The 14,151-nt window shown below is 39.7% G+C and overlaps 1 protein-coding gene and 1 long non-coding RNA gene across 2 annotated transcripts; both read right to left on the bottom strand.

Moving 5' to 3' along the window:
• Nucleotides 1–4,108: 4,108 nt before the first annotated feature.
• Nucleotides 4,109–6,958, bottom strand: LOC103698666 (protein DMR6-LIKE OXYGENASE 2-like). Its single transcript, XM_008780708.4, has 4 exons — nt 6,580–6,958; nt 6,237–6,484; nt 5,451–5,772; nt 4,109–4,645 (listed from the first exon to the last, which is right to left on the bottom strand). The coding sequence occupies exons 1-4, from the start codon at nt 6,859–6,861 to the stop codon at nt 4,400–4,402; spliced, it is 1,098 nt and encodes a 365-aa protein (XP_008778930.2). The 5' UTR covers nt 6,862–6,958; the 3' UTR covers nt 4,109–4,399.
• Nucleotides 6,959–12,304: 5,346 nt separating this feature from the next.
• Nucleotides 12,305–13,364, bottom strand: LOC120104442. Its single transcript, XR_005506870.1, has 2 exons — nt 13,009–13,364; nt 12,305–12,909 (listed from the first exon to the last, which is right to left on the bottom strand). It is a non-coding gene; the product is annotated as an uncharacterized LOC120104442 (long non-coding RNA).
• Between the last annotated feature and the right edge of the window lie 787 nt (nt 13,365–14,151).

A 14,151-nucleotide genomic window follows, 5' to 3' on the forward strand; every position in this document is an offset into this window, starting at 1 on the left:
GTGTTGGGTCGATATGCCACCTGAGTATCAAGATGGTGTAGGGTCTCCACCCTGTGTCAATTTAAATCTGAACAAAAAGAGTTATAGCTTTAAACTACAATCCCTGAGTCTTGCTTAAAGAGAAAAAGAGATACATGATCTAAGGTAAGTTAAGCTTTTGGACCTGATCCACTTTGTTTCTGTTCTGATCCACTTGGTTTAGGTCCAATCAGGGGCTTAGCCTATTCGGTCCGGTTTGACCAATATAGAAAAAGAGAGATTTGGCCAGAGTTACTTAGGGCTTTGGGTTTTGTATGTCGATACATGGATCAATCAATATATTCGGGAAAAAATAGAAGAAATAAAAAGAAGAAGAAGAACAGAGAGGGAAGATGAGGAAAAGAGGCTAGGAGGCAAGTGATGTCACTAGCCAGCCAAGGCATTGTGTTGGATCGAAAATTAGGGCACTGTGTTGGATCAAAAATTAGGGCTCGACTTAGGGAAGATTGAAGGAGGAAGGGGAAAGGAGCTCACTAGAGTGCTGCAAAGGTGGTGGATCTCGGCAACGATAGCGATTTCGATGTTTTTGTGGCGGTGACACTCGGAACAGGCAAAAGAAGAAACAAGGCAGTCAGGGAAACTAGATAGAGGAGGAAGAAATTTCAGCCACGGTGCTTGGCTGAGGTGGCAAACCGGTCACCAGAGAAGAAGGAGGAGAGGAGGTGTTCGGTGGTGGATCAATCGTAGAGGATGAGGGAGATTTAAAGTATTTTAGATGGGGGGTAGCTTGATGTTGTTGCACCCGCCTACTATTCTAGTGGCAATTGTGCGCCACCCAATGGCCAGCGGCCTTTCGAATGCCCCCCACAGAAGCCATACCGGCTATGGCTCTGTGTGGTTCTTCCCAACGGCGAGCGATTGGGTGAGAGATCGTGATCCTTTATTTATTTATTATTATTATTTTTAAGTCCTGAACTGAAATTGGGTGGTTCTCGCATGTTCAATTGCCGGATTTATTTTTTTTAGAATGAAAAGATGTGGCTTATCAAAAAGAAAAAAGAAAAAAGAAACGATGTGATGGAAATATAATGGTCAGTGTCACAAGAAATGCCCGGCCATGGCCCAGTGTTGCGTCATGGGGGCTGCAACATTCTCCCACCACCCGGCGTCCTTTCCCTGAAGTGTGGGTCAGTGCTCATTCGAAGTAAAAATTATCTCCAGAGTCATCTGGAGAGAGGGAGAGGCGCGCACCACGGGCCTTTGTTCCTTATGGAAGCTGGAGCATGGGAAAGGGGGATTCCACGGAGATGATTAGAGCCACAGCACCAAAGTGACATGGCCAGCCAAAAACATGATGATATACCGGTGACAGTGAGGAGTGAGAACCTTTTTGGAAGCATGCATGTTATCCCCCATAGAAAAGATGGCAGCTTTAGCCCAAGGGACTATTAATGTTCGTAGACCTCCATTTACGTGGCTTTTGTAGCCAGCAGAGACAAAGAGTCTTTGTTCTTTTTATATTTCATAAAATTAAATACCCAAATCACTGTGGTAATTCTATTAATATAAGTGAGGTAAGCAAGCACCCTTGCACCTAATTGTATTTGGTGATGTCGATAGCTAATCCTTCGGCCTATTTTCATATTTTGGTGGAGATTATTTGATCCAGTTTTGATTTGTATTCAATCTGCGGTTTTTGTTGGGCTGGATCAATAGAGTAATTGGTTGGCGTGGACCGAGCCTTAGTTCTAGCTGTTGGGCCTGGCTTTATGGGAGTACTGACAGTGAGCAATATCATCTAGAGATTGTAGAATAAAAAGAATTGCAATATTAAGATAACAAGATCCCCATGTTAATTCCTTACATCTTCTTAAGAAAATTTGATCTTACTTTCTTCTCAATCGACGGGCATAAGAAAGAGGCAAGATTTCTACAAGATTCATTAACTTCTACTTATTTCTCTTGATGTATTACAATTTGAGGAAGCATTGCCAAAATTGTCGTAGGAGAGGTGGTATAGGGGCTAAGTATCTAAGGCTCTGTGGTTACGCGGAAGGTGATATTTTCATGGTAGAGGGAAACGGATGTTAACATTCATAAAAATAAAAAGAGAATACTAAGTTAATGGAGAGAGGGGACTCCAATGGTAAGCCTTGAATGGCATTGATGCCTTCTTTCTCTATGACTTCTCTTTATGAAGAGGAGGCATGTATAGAATGAGGACTATAGATGAGTTAGCAGAAAGTTACTTAGGCTCATTCAAGAGATGAAATTAGAAGCAGGAGGGATGTAGGGATTACCATAGAATCTTGAAAAGTGAAAGGAAACAAAAGTATCTCGAGTAGACTCATTTTCTAATATCCAATTAATATAACATGAATTATGCTTGATCCAACTGAGTTTTAGGATGGGCTTAAATAGGAGTAGTGGATCAGGTTGTCTGAGGGTTATATTTTGATTAAGTAGAACTTAGGTTAGTTAGGCATTGGTTGTGAGAAAGGATGTATAAAACCAACTTCTCCAAACTAGGGACTAATCTTTATGATTGTATGCTATAAAAAGCTGCAAACACTACCGTCCAGAGACTTTTTGAGCACCGTCCAGATGCTACGTAAAGCCTAGAACCTTCTAAACTAAACTATTTTATACAGTACTGAAAAACTTTTCAATTGTGTAACCTCAGTTCCCTTGTAATTCCCCACTTCTTATGTAAATTGCTTTGTTTCTCTTAATAAAAAACTTGTGGAAGCCTGAGGCTTCTTCCATTTCCATCGGAAAGAAAAAACTGAACAGCATTCTACTCTAACAACTTTAGGAGGTTTATATTGTTGGAGTCTTAACTTTTTAAAAAAAAATAATTTAAAAAATAAATATACCAGCTTTATCTCCTAAATTTTTTATAGTTAAACTTTTTTAAAATCTTTGTCTTTTTCTTCATATTTTTTTTCCAGAAGAGTTACGACTCTTCTAAAAAGAACATTGGTTCTGATTTTCGTAGGGATATGATATTTCTAAAACATCACATCTTGCGGCATCACCGGGTAGATCTATAAATAGGCTCTAGGTTCAGTATTTTGGATAACTCAATCCACATTACTATTTTTCTGCTTTCTCAGATCACTTGCAGCATCATCGGACAGATTCTATAAATAGGTTTTGGGTTCAGTATTTTGAATAACTCAATCCATATTACTACTTCTCTGCTTTCTCAGATAAAATAAAGAATTCTTCTCTCCTTTTTCTTTTGCTCTTCTTCCAATTTTTTTTCAAGTTGTTCTTTTTATCTAGACATCTGAATGAGTCGGTCGGATCAAGCCTTCCCAACGATCTTGCTTTTCAGAAAAAGATCGAGCTGAACCGATCGGTTGTTGTACCTTGAGAACGAGATCACCGTAAACTTGCACATAGAGGGCGAATCATATTTTTATGGCAGTGTAAATCATACGCCTCAAAACAAGCAAATTCTTTTCAGCCTTTTGATTTTTTTCATAGATTATTTATTTATAATACCTTTATAAAATAAAAATATAGCAGTTTTTAGGCAAAATATTTTCAATATATATTTCAAAAAAAAATCAGTTTTGATATCCTCATTATTGGAAGGCTTTTGTAACTATCCAACTTTTTGCAAGGCGCACTCGTATATGCTATATGTTGTTGATGCAAGAATATAATAAAATTTTGATTATATGCTCATCTGCTTATGAAAGTGGGCTGCATTATTAGGTGCAAAGATGCAGAAAAAGTGATGAGAATCATTTTTTTCTTCGGTAAGAAAGTGATGAGAATCTTTTAACTAAAGGAAAAAGTCTCGATTCTATCGTTAGAAGTCCAAGCTTCCTTCTTTAACCCTCATGGATAAGGCTTGGAAGTGGTATATATAGTATAGGTACATGTACTTGAGATTGGATGAATATATTTAATCTCCCTGAAAGAAATAACAGTCATTTTAGTGTCTTCCTCTTGAGAATATATTTGGCTTATGTCATCCACTCAATGGATGACAGAAGCCAACAAACCCAGGTCCTGTCAGCTAGAACTCTGCCCACACAAACTACACAGCTGAAAACCACAGGACTTCGATTTCACTTTAAGGTCAAACAAACTCCATGCATGAACAAGCCTTGTCTAGTATCAATCTCTCATCTTTATTTTATCACATACACATACAAAAGTTGCTACCAACCTAGGTAAATCCAGGGTTCTTAAGGTCTAGCTTGTTCCTCTTCCTCTCTGTCAACCTTATTATATAGAATGAGAGGCAGAAATATGTAAGAGAATGAGGTGGTGGGGCTTATTTCAATCTCGACCAGCCATTTTTATACCTATAAAGTTTCCATTTTATTTTTTAAACTACTAGAAGTTGGCATCCCTCGCAAAAAAAACTCAACTGTCATTGACTTTTGGCATTCTCCTTTCCCTAGGCCAACTTCCTGGACTCAAGGAAGTTCTTGTGCTTGCTCTCGCAGGAGGACATGTAGTCGAGGAAGGCAGCGAAGTTGGTGTCCTTGTATAGCCTTGGGTTATTCTGGTTGACAAGCTCGGGTGAAGGGCTGACCATTCTGTCGGGTGGGAGGCTGTGGAGGGATGCGACCGACATCCGAGACTTTGAGGAGTTGACAAGCACCCGATGCAGCACGCTCTTGTACCTTCCATTGCTGAATATCTGAATCAATAAAGATTTAAATATAACCATTTACTTCGAAGGCGGAAGGTCTAAAGAACAAGAATTGGAAAAAGAAATAAGCCATGTTTTGAGAAACTAAAGAAACAGCTCAAGTTGAAGGGGAGAGTACCTAACAAATAGCTATTTGGCCCCATGCCTATAAAGTTTATACCGAATGAGCCATTCAATATGGTACCTCGTCACAGTGAAATTCTTAATTAGACCAAGTCCTTCGCTGAGCTGGTAGACCAGTCCATCCACAAAGCGACATGGCCTCCGGCTCCTTTTTCTTTTCTTTTTCTTTGTTGTCCGTGTTTGACCGTGTCGCTTTGTGGTTGGATTGATCCACCATTTTAGAGGTGGACCTCTCTAGGAGAGGAGAGGAATAAGGGAATATAGTTTATAAAATTCAAACAGATAACAAACCTAGTCGAGACACCGCTAGCCTCCCCTGATCACAAGAATAGGCTCCCTAACGTCCCTCAAATTTCTATGGTAGTATGTACATCAGATTATAAATATACAACCTCCTAGAATTCCAATAATTATGTCATGCCTAATGGAAATTTGAAAGGTTATGACAGTGACTATATTAACTTCTTATCTTGGTTGAAAGAACCAAAATTTTATAGGTATCGGCTTTTTTTTTCCGCTTCTTCTCAAGGAGCCTATCACTCAGATAATTTATTTCATGTGAAAGCAACATGAAATTAAAAAGTTTATAATGCATATCTGACCTACTACAGTATCCTGAAATAATTTTGCTTAAAAACCATAAAAAAAGAAAATTTAATCAATTGCCGACCTCCAAGTGATCGCCAATGTTCACGACAATGGAGTTGGGGACCGGGTCCACGGCGACCCATTCCCGCTTACATTGGACCTGGAGGCCCTCCACGTCATCTTGGAGGAGGAGAGTGAGGAAGCCATAGTCGGAATGGGGCGGCATTCCGAGTGTAAGATTGGGCTCCGGGCAGGCTGGATAGCAGTTTACGATCATTAGATGCGATCCATCGTCGTTGAATTCCCGGAGAATCCCGGTGTCTGCACCCAACGTTTCAAGGATGGCCCCCATGAGGACTAAGAACAGGGATTTGGTTTGCATGGCATACGACGTGGCCTCCTCCCTGCAAGGAAAAGGACAATAAAAGGATTAGCTATTAGAGTTCGAATAGAGATTAATTAATTAATTGGGCGTCCTATATACGTTCACTGCCATAGCTAGGCACACAGATATTGGTAGCCCACAAGCCTAATCCTGACGCGGGTGAAAGCATTTGGTGCAGCATCTTTATGGCTGCAGTTTCTACCCACAGAAGTGTTGCTTTCGAGATCTCTGTACCCGGATGAATGAATGAGTTCGGAGTGCAGGATGTCTTGTTTTAGAATATTTGTCGTGATATTGGACATTAATTAATATCGAACATCTTCCAACCGAACCATACAAAAATATATTTGTGTGTTACTGTGAAAGAGAGAGAGAAAAAGATGATGTTGGTTGGCACGTACGCCATCACTAAAGTTGATAGATATTCCACGCAGTTAGGACTTTAGGAAGGGAGTAGAGATAAGTTAAGCCCTCAGGCCTCACCTCAAGTCGCTTGGAGAGGAGGGCCAGTATGGAAGAACACTGTCCAAGGGGTGGCAGTTTAGCTTCAAAAAGTCCCTCCAACAGAACACATCATCCGTGTTCTGGTTGAAGCTGGTCCCATACCTCACCGGACTCCTTATGTCGGTAGACATGTACTTCACCCTCTCCTCGAAAGGCAGCTCGAAGAACCTCCTCCCAACATCAATCATTCTTCGTGTAGCATTGCAAGGAATATTGTGGTTCACAACCTACTCATATGTATACAAAACCGGGATCATCACGGAGTAATACAAATCATTCCCTAAAACGTTCTTAAAGGAAGAAAACGGACGCATTCAACTACCTGAAAGAAGCCATACAGCTTGCAAGCTTCCTCCAGGGACTCCAGAACTTGGGACCGGTCGGATGTATGCAAGCGGGCGAGATCGATGACCGGCAGCTTAAGGTTAAGATGAGAGGTGGTTTTTTGTTCTCCCATCACTTGGGGCCGTTCGGGGACCGCCAAGATGTATTTGTTAGGGACTCTTGTGATGCCACTCTCGCAAAGGTGTCTTACTCCCTTCATGTACTTGCTCTCTATTGGCCCCTTTTCCCTCTTACCTTCCATCACTAGGTCCATTACCATTTCCTTGGGATAGAAAAAGAGAAGGAAACAAGCGAGGGATGTGACAAAGAAACAACTTTGCCTACTAAAGAGAGAGATAGAGAGAGGAAATGATGTGGGTGAGGAGATGGCATGGGCAGGGAGTGGAGAAGGGGTGAGGTATATATAGGTAGAGGAGAGAAGAGAACTATTAGAAAACCGGACGAGGATTCTGGGAATGCAGCAGACGGTTTCCCCGGGTGTCGTAAATCCGTTGACCAGTATATATATTTTTTTATTTGGGTGATTATTGTCCAGTATTTTGGTCAGACCACGAGACCCCCTCCAAGCGATGACTTCGAAAATATTTATTACCAGGCTTAGCGGGGGCAGAAGATCTGCTGTTGAATACGAAACAGCTTTCTGTACTTTGATTTGATCCTGTGGTCGACACGTCATCTTTCTGCCAGATAGTGATAGATTCGGTGATATGGGTCGAAATACTCTGCATGGAATACGGTCCGTTGGGGAACTTTTAGCGGCTTTTTTTTTCTTTCTTTCTTTTTTCTTAAGGCTCTAATACTCATGCAAGTTTGTTCCTAGATCCAAGGTTCTTACGTAGGACGTAGGTAGAAGCAAGTTGACTTCGCTACTTGTTTTTAACAAAAGGAATTATTCACGTTGGTTATGTTTTATTCCTCCCGAGTGCTTGAATTGGATGGAGAATAGACCTAGGAATAATTCAGCCACCGCCGCAATGCTCGTCGGTAAATGAAGAAAAAAAATATATGGGTAACAGTAGAAGGATCCATCGTCAATTCAACTTTTCTTTTTTAAATATTTTTTGAAGAATAGCATAACTATTAATATATTGAATGGTTGAACTTGTGCCCCTTTCCCCCTCAAGCCTGTAGACGTGTCATGGATTCCATCCGCATCTGATCAAACTTCTGGGTAAGTTAGATGCTAGATTTGAAATTAACAGGTTAGCTATAACCTAAGCTCAGACTTCATTTGTTCATTAGTTGTTTTGACCTGATAATTTCTTCTCATACTGTAGAGCAAATTTAGACTAGATACCCATTTGCCCATCTTTGTTGGGCATTCCACCGTGCCAATCTTTCAAGACCATTTTAATATATATATATATATATATATATATATATATATATATATATATATATATATATATATATATATATATAGGTTTTGCTATATTCTTGGACTAGCTTAGAGCTATTTTTATCAATCAAAAGTCCGAACACATTTATAGTCTCAAGATATTTTGAAGATCTAGCTAGATATGGCAATTAACTAATTAACTTCCTCCTTGTCACATATATGCATGGTGAATGTTAATAATCAGATATGACATTGCCTGCTTGGACTTTTTTTGCTATGGAATTGACTTCCTAATTAATTCAAATCATACTCCTAAACTATATCGTATCCAAGTCGATGTCTAGATATAGTGAAAGCGGAGCCAACTCAAGAGAACGGATTCCAATAAAACCTCTTCATTTAAACGAGCTTAATTCAGATCTAAAGCCTAGAAACTCAAAGCTGGTTGGGTCATGTTCTTGGTCAAGCTCATCCAGATTTCAAGCCAACTCATTAGTCCTACTCCAATAACATTAGTTGGAATTAGCGAGAGCACGGACCACCTCTTAATCCAGGATATTGGGATGATGACGAGGGATGGGATGGCCTTCCAGGCCAAGCATGTATTTGATAGACCAATGGGGTGGCCGACTGGGTGGCTGTCTATGCGGCTCGCCACTTAGGATATACTCTATGGTCAAGAGAGGGGGAGCTGCCACGGGCGCTCTGTGAGCTTGTATTTTTTGATTTTATTGGGTGTATTCGTACACGCATTGTATAATGAACCCGCCAAAAAAAAAGAAAAAAAAAAAAAAAAGAAGAGGAGAGGGGAGAAAGGGAGGGAAGCTAGCTAGACAACCCAATCATGCTTCTGGATGCTAGCTAGCAAATAGATAATTAACTACTGGTTAGGTATGCAGATCTTCGCAAATTTTGAAGGGTTTGAACAACAAATTAATCCCTAAAAAAGCCTATATGTTTAGGATAATGACCCTCCTCTTCAACCAAGGCACTTATACCTTTGTGTGCCTGCAGCAACTAGCTTTGGTCTGCCACAACTGGCTCCCAAAAGTTTTCAAGGCACAGTGTCTGCAGCTCCCCCACCACCTCCTTCAAAGAAATTTAAGCCATGGTGTCCTCTTCCAACGGCCCATCGATCCTACTAGCCCACAGCGAATTAAGTAAAGAAGAACGGTCTCCACCGTCATGCAAGGTGATATCGGATCTTTGGGTACAAGAAGCCTATATACCTCAAAGATATGGGCATCAAGGAATTGTCACACTTTCACATCAGTGTTACTCTAGTGGAACAAAATCACTAGCTTTCATTATTTACCAAATTTTGTTGTCTGGCTTTTGCTTCGCAATCACAACGGACTTGGCCTTCTTTTTAACTATGATCTAGTGAGAGATACGGTGGGAGATGCGCCATATCGACGTAGCATTTTGTTGAGGGTGGTGAGGTGGTGGACCCCATGGATGTGGTGATCTTTTGGCATCTTTGAGCTAGGCTTGGGTGCAGTTACTGCTCGGTTTCTCTGGATTTGGCATTTTGGTGTGGTTATGGGAGATGAAATGAGGAACAGAACTTGGTCATGACATAGATTGGATCCCATCCTTTGAGATCGGTGGTTTTGGCTTCGAGGGATTTAGCGGGTTCTAAAGATAGCTCGTATTCCAGACCAATCGACAAGGATATTCCGTGACACTTGTCCTCTGTCCGTTCACCGGATTTATCCCACATTTGTCCTCTGTCCGACGCTATGTTGGTTCTTGAAGCGGACAAATAAGCTGGATTTTTGAAGATCATCATGCAACGAATGAGTGCAATGATAGACCATTTTAATGATATGTATGGTGCTATGCCATGATTTAATTATCAAACTCTATTAGATTCCACTTATACATGTCTTAAGATATTTAGATGATGATCTAGTGCATAGTTTTTAATTTAGCTATCGTGCACGCGTGCACGTCTTGCCGGAAAATTGCAAAAAAAAACATACACGTTAACAAACTAGTACAATTGATATGATCTATATTTGCAACTTACTAGATGCATGGATAGAAAATGACAAATTATATTATACATTGGATTTTTCTTAGTGTGGATCATTGTTAACGGTATGAGCTTTCAGTTCAGATGATCAGTTATTAATTTTGAATCGTCAAATATATTTTATCAAATATTTCACATTTAGCATACATTCTCTTGATTTGTACTTGTCAGTCTTGCATTTAGATTGCAATCTTTTATTGAAAGGAACAAAATAAGAGGATACAAAATAAAAACTTGATATCTTGAATTAAGAACTGAGGTGGTTATTCACCGCTGCTCAAGTTTAAATATGAGATCTTTTAGTTGTAAAGGAAGATACCAATCATTTGAGCTAGCAACTGTACGTTGTCCAAAAAATTCAACTATCCACCTCTTACCGAGTACAGTCGGCAATACATCTTAGAGAGAGATTTCAGGGTCAACCTAAAAGTTGCCATTCAATTTTCTATTTTTTTTCTTTATCTTCTCACATTTTTCCATTTTTTCAAAACATTGGCTTTCTACTAACCAAAAAAATCCTCAAACTTTTCATCCCTCAAATTTCAAAATTTTGATTTTAAATTTTAAAAATTAAAATACAGGCGCTTACGTTTTCCACTTTCTTTTGATAATTTACTTCTAAGCTAGAGACATTACTTCACATTGAAACTTTTGACTAGTGGTGACAAAAATTACTGATACTAGCCATTGCCATTTATTTGTTTAAATCAAATGTTCATGTATCTCTCTCCAGTCTCCGTAGCTATTTAGCATATCATTATCAAGTAACATGGTGAAATCTTCAAAGAGTGGTAGTTAAAAAAAGAGTTCATCACCATCCCTCATTGCATTTAGGACATCTTGGTGGAAGTACCTTGTCCCGAAAAACATTCGTCCCATGTTTAAGAAGCTCGCTGCCACTGTCATTTGATCATGTTGGAAAGAAAGGAATGCTTGTAGATGAGTGGACCAGTTATAGCTTTAATTATTCATCCCTGCTTATGGCTTTGTAGGCAAAGCATGTGTATAGAGATGCCAACGAGATTGCGAATTGGATGGTCTCATATGTAGCCAAATATTCTGAGGATATTTTTTGAGTGGAAGAGAGGAAGCTCCGGGACATATTATTTTTTGACCTTTTTGGCTATATCTCTATCTGTAGTATATGATACATCCATTTTAGCCAAAAAAAAAAAAAAAATCCTGCTCCACAATCACCATCAGCTACCATGTTTGTCCAAGTCATGGTGTGAAGAGTCCCCACCCTGCTGTAACTGTCTTTAATACGTTCTTGATGTGTTAGTTAGCTCTTGCTCTCTTATAGGACTCCTTTGTAAAATTTGCAGTCAGCTCTTGCTCTCTTACTGATGCACCGTTGGTTAATTATCCTGTCAAGGTGCAGTGGATCTATGATTAATTATCACAAATCCTTTGTGGTTTTCTGATGACCAACTTAACATCAGCTTTGAAGATATTTTAGAATATTTTATTTTTGGACTTTTTTGATGCATTCACGTCAGAATGATGTAAATTGTTGGTCCGTAAAAAAAAATGTTTTGTCTTTTTTTTTTTTGATGAAGTAAAACAATGTCTTGTCAAGACAAGTACAATGAACTTTTCAATAGTGATGGGCTTAAGACGCAATCCATAGCCTCAATGTCAAGCCTATGCATGGGCACGGGCTTGTCTTGTTGCTAGCTAAAAGACCTTGTGAACCGTGTCGTTTTGCTGAGAGAGGTGGGTTCTGGCTCCTTTGAAGTATTCCATGAAAAGACTGGAGTCAATACATCACGGGGCTGGGGCTGGGGCTGGTGAACAGTACCCTCCGTGGGATTCCTTTGTCCTTTGCTCCTCATTCGTTGCATGGTTAGTTCCTCTCTCTCATAGACTTTCGGTGCCACTCTCCCTTGGAAGAATCCGTCTTAATTTAATGCTAGAATCCTTTCCGTGGAACTTGGTGTTTTGATGGATTTTCTTGATGGTTCGTGGTGTATCTTTCACACGAAGGAATGATTCATTGGATCGCATAATAGCCACTGTAGGACTTATGCAGGCACATGAAAATGGGAGTTTGAAGTACTTAAGATATGTGTGAGATATGATCCAACAATTGATGTCGGTAAAGTCCGATCATTCTATCGCAAAACATAAAACCCTAATCCTTTTCCGACAAATTTCAAAGTCCCTCTCTCTTTCTCACTTGCTCATTTGTCTCAAAATCTTGGTCAATGGAACTGATAAGCAACTGTTAACCAAGCTGGTCGGCACGTCTCTGTTAAAGCCCTTGAAAAAGACTGAAATTTAAATTTTAGGTATTACTATAAAAATTAGAAAAATCAGCACAACTGTATAAGCACGGGTCGGTTGAAGCCCAACATTACTATCAGTCCACAAATCCAAAATCCATCAAATCATGAGAAAAATAACAGAAATAGTAATCAGCGACATGATCAGTCGTACATATATTAAAGCATACAATATAGATCAGCGATCATTCCACCTAGGCTTAGGCTCAAATTTGTGACAGATGGACTTGGAGGTACGCATTCCACCAGAAATGTTTCGCTCTAGATTGGGAATTAAAACACTTGTTGCTTTGAGTATCGAACACGAAGCTTTGATGTAACAGCTAGAGCGACGAGGTAACCGTCCCCTGCCGACATGATCGTGCAAATGCCCGGTCAGGCAATTGCTCAAACAAGTGGCGTGCGAGTTGGGGTAGCAAGGCGCGTACGACGGTCGCGGACAAAAGGAGGAGAAGCAAAGTCAACAAGTCGGTCGGATCCATCTCGATATGCGCTCCTTTGGACGTTGAGCTCGGGTCGGTTGGATTTGGAGAGATGCAGAAGAAGTTTGTTTCACGCGCTTACTCCATGCGTAGATTGCAGGCACGCGCTGGATTGACGATGTGCCCCCCTTTCCGGGTCAGCAACCTACAACGACAGGGTGGACTTCGGACCAGGAAATCCCAGACATATGGTTAATTGATGGACAAGTGCTAAATAATTCCATTTCAAGTAGATAAGAATCCAGTGTAGAAGAAGACCAACATCTAACAGACAAACTTGTGTTCGAATAGCAAAAATCCTCTCGTATCATGGCCGGCAAATCCATTCAAGCTGTGTTCCTTCTAGTTATGCAATTCACCTCTATCTTTGCTATGGTACGATGGGGATTCATCTTATTTCCATTTCCAGAAGTAGGAAAAAATACATATATATTTCTAGAATGGCGGCAACGATGGTGCACCGATGATGTAATGATGGCAGCCATGACGGTGCGGCAAAGGTGGTGGGAGGGGCAATACATGGTAGTAGTATTTGATGGCCATGGTAGTGACAGCAGTAGTAACGATGATGACCATAATATGGTAGTGATAGCCATCCTAATGGTGATAGAGATGGTATATGTGAGGACCGTGCATACGTGTGTTGAGTCCTATATTGATTATTTATTGGATAGATCTTGGATATTTATATAACATCAACGAATCTAAATAATATATTTCGATTAGCTATTTTAAATAGGGTTTTGAATTAAACAAATGGTATCAGAACGGATCCGATCCATAACATGTGTGGAATATGGGATACTGTAGCACGAATCTAGTGGAGATGACCATAGGCCGATTGCGGTGTTTGTGATTAGATTTGAACCCTTAGCCTGACGAGGACTAAGAAACCCAAAAAAAACCTTCCGGCTAGCTTTTTTAGGCGAGGTCCTGAGTTGTGACAATATTGATGGTAGTGATAGATAAAGAACTGAATTTTTTGCTTTTAAAAATGATGATTTTTAACTTCATGATGGATATAACTTTTCAAAAATCAAAAATCAAAAAATAATAACAATAGCACCAAATATTTTTGATTTAGTTTTTATGATTTATTTAAAAATAAAAAAATATTAAATAGATTTTTACTTTTTATTTTTAAAAATAAAAAACTTATCTTTTTACCGTCATCATTCACATCACCTTCACCATATCTCCCCAACCACCATTGTTATCATCACAATTGCCATCTTCTTTCATTATCATTATCGTTGCCATTGTTATCGCTGTCATCTCTATCATAACCACTCACACCATCTTCATTATTATATTGCGGTTATCATGATCTGTGGCTACCATCTATGCCCCACTACCATATAACCATTATCAATATTAGTTTATTGTCAATGCTCCAACGCTATCT

The sequence above is a fragment of the Phoenix dactylifera genome, chromosome 18, assembly GCF_009389715.1.
Source record: "Phoenix dactylifera cultivar Barhee BC4 chromosome 18, palm_55x_up_171113_PBpolish2nd_filt_p, whole genome shotgun sequence".
Lineage (NCBI taxonomy): Eukaryota > Viridiplantae > Streptophyta > Magnoliopsida > Arecales > Arecaceae > Phoenix > Phoenix dactylifera.

What these genes read in the sequence shown, in the direction of transcription:
- LOC103698666 (XM_008780708.4), bottom strand. Translation starts at nt 6,861, where the DNA reads ATGGTAATGGACCTAGTGATGGAAGGTAAGAGGGAAAAGGGGCCAATA. An exon ending in AGCTGTATGGCTTCTTTCAG is followed by an intron (nt 6,485 to 6,579) that starts GTAGTTGAATGC and finishes ACATATGAGTAG; the next exon opens with GTTGTGAACCACAATATTCC. An exon ending in ACATTGGCGATCACTTGGAG is followed by an intron (nt 4,646 to 5,450) that starts GTCGGCAATTGA and finishes TTATTGATTCAG; the next exon opens with ATATTCAGCAATGGAAGGTA.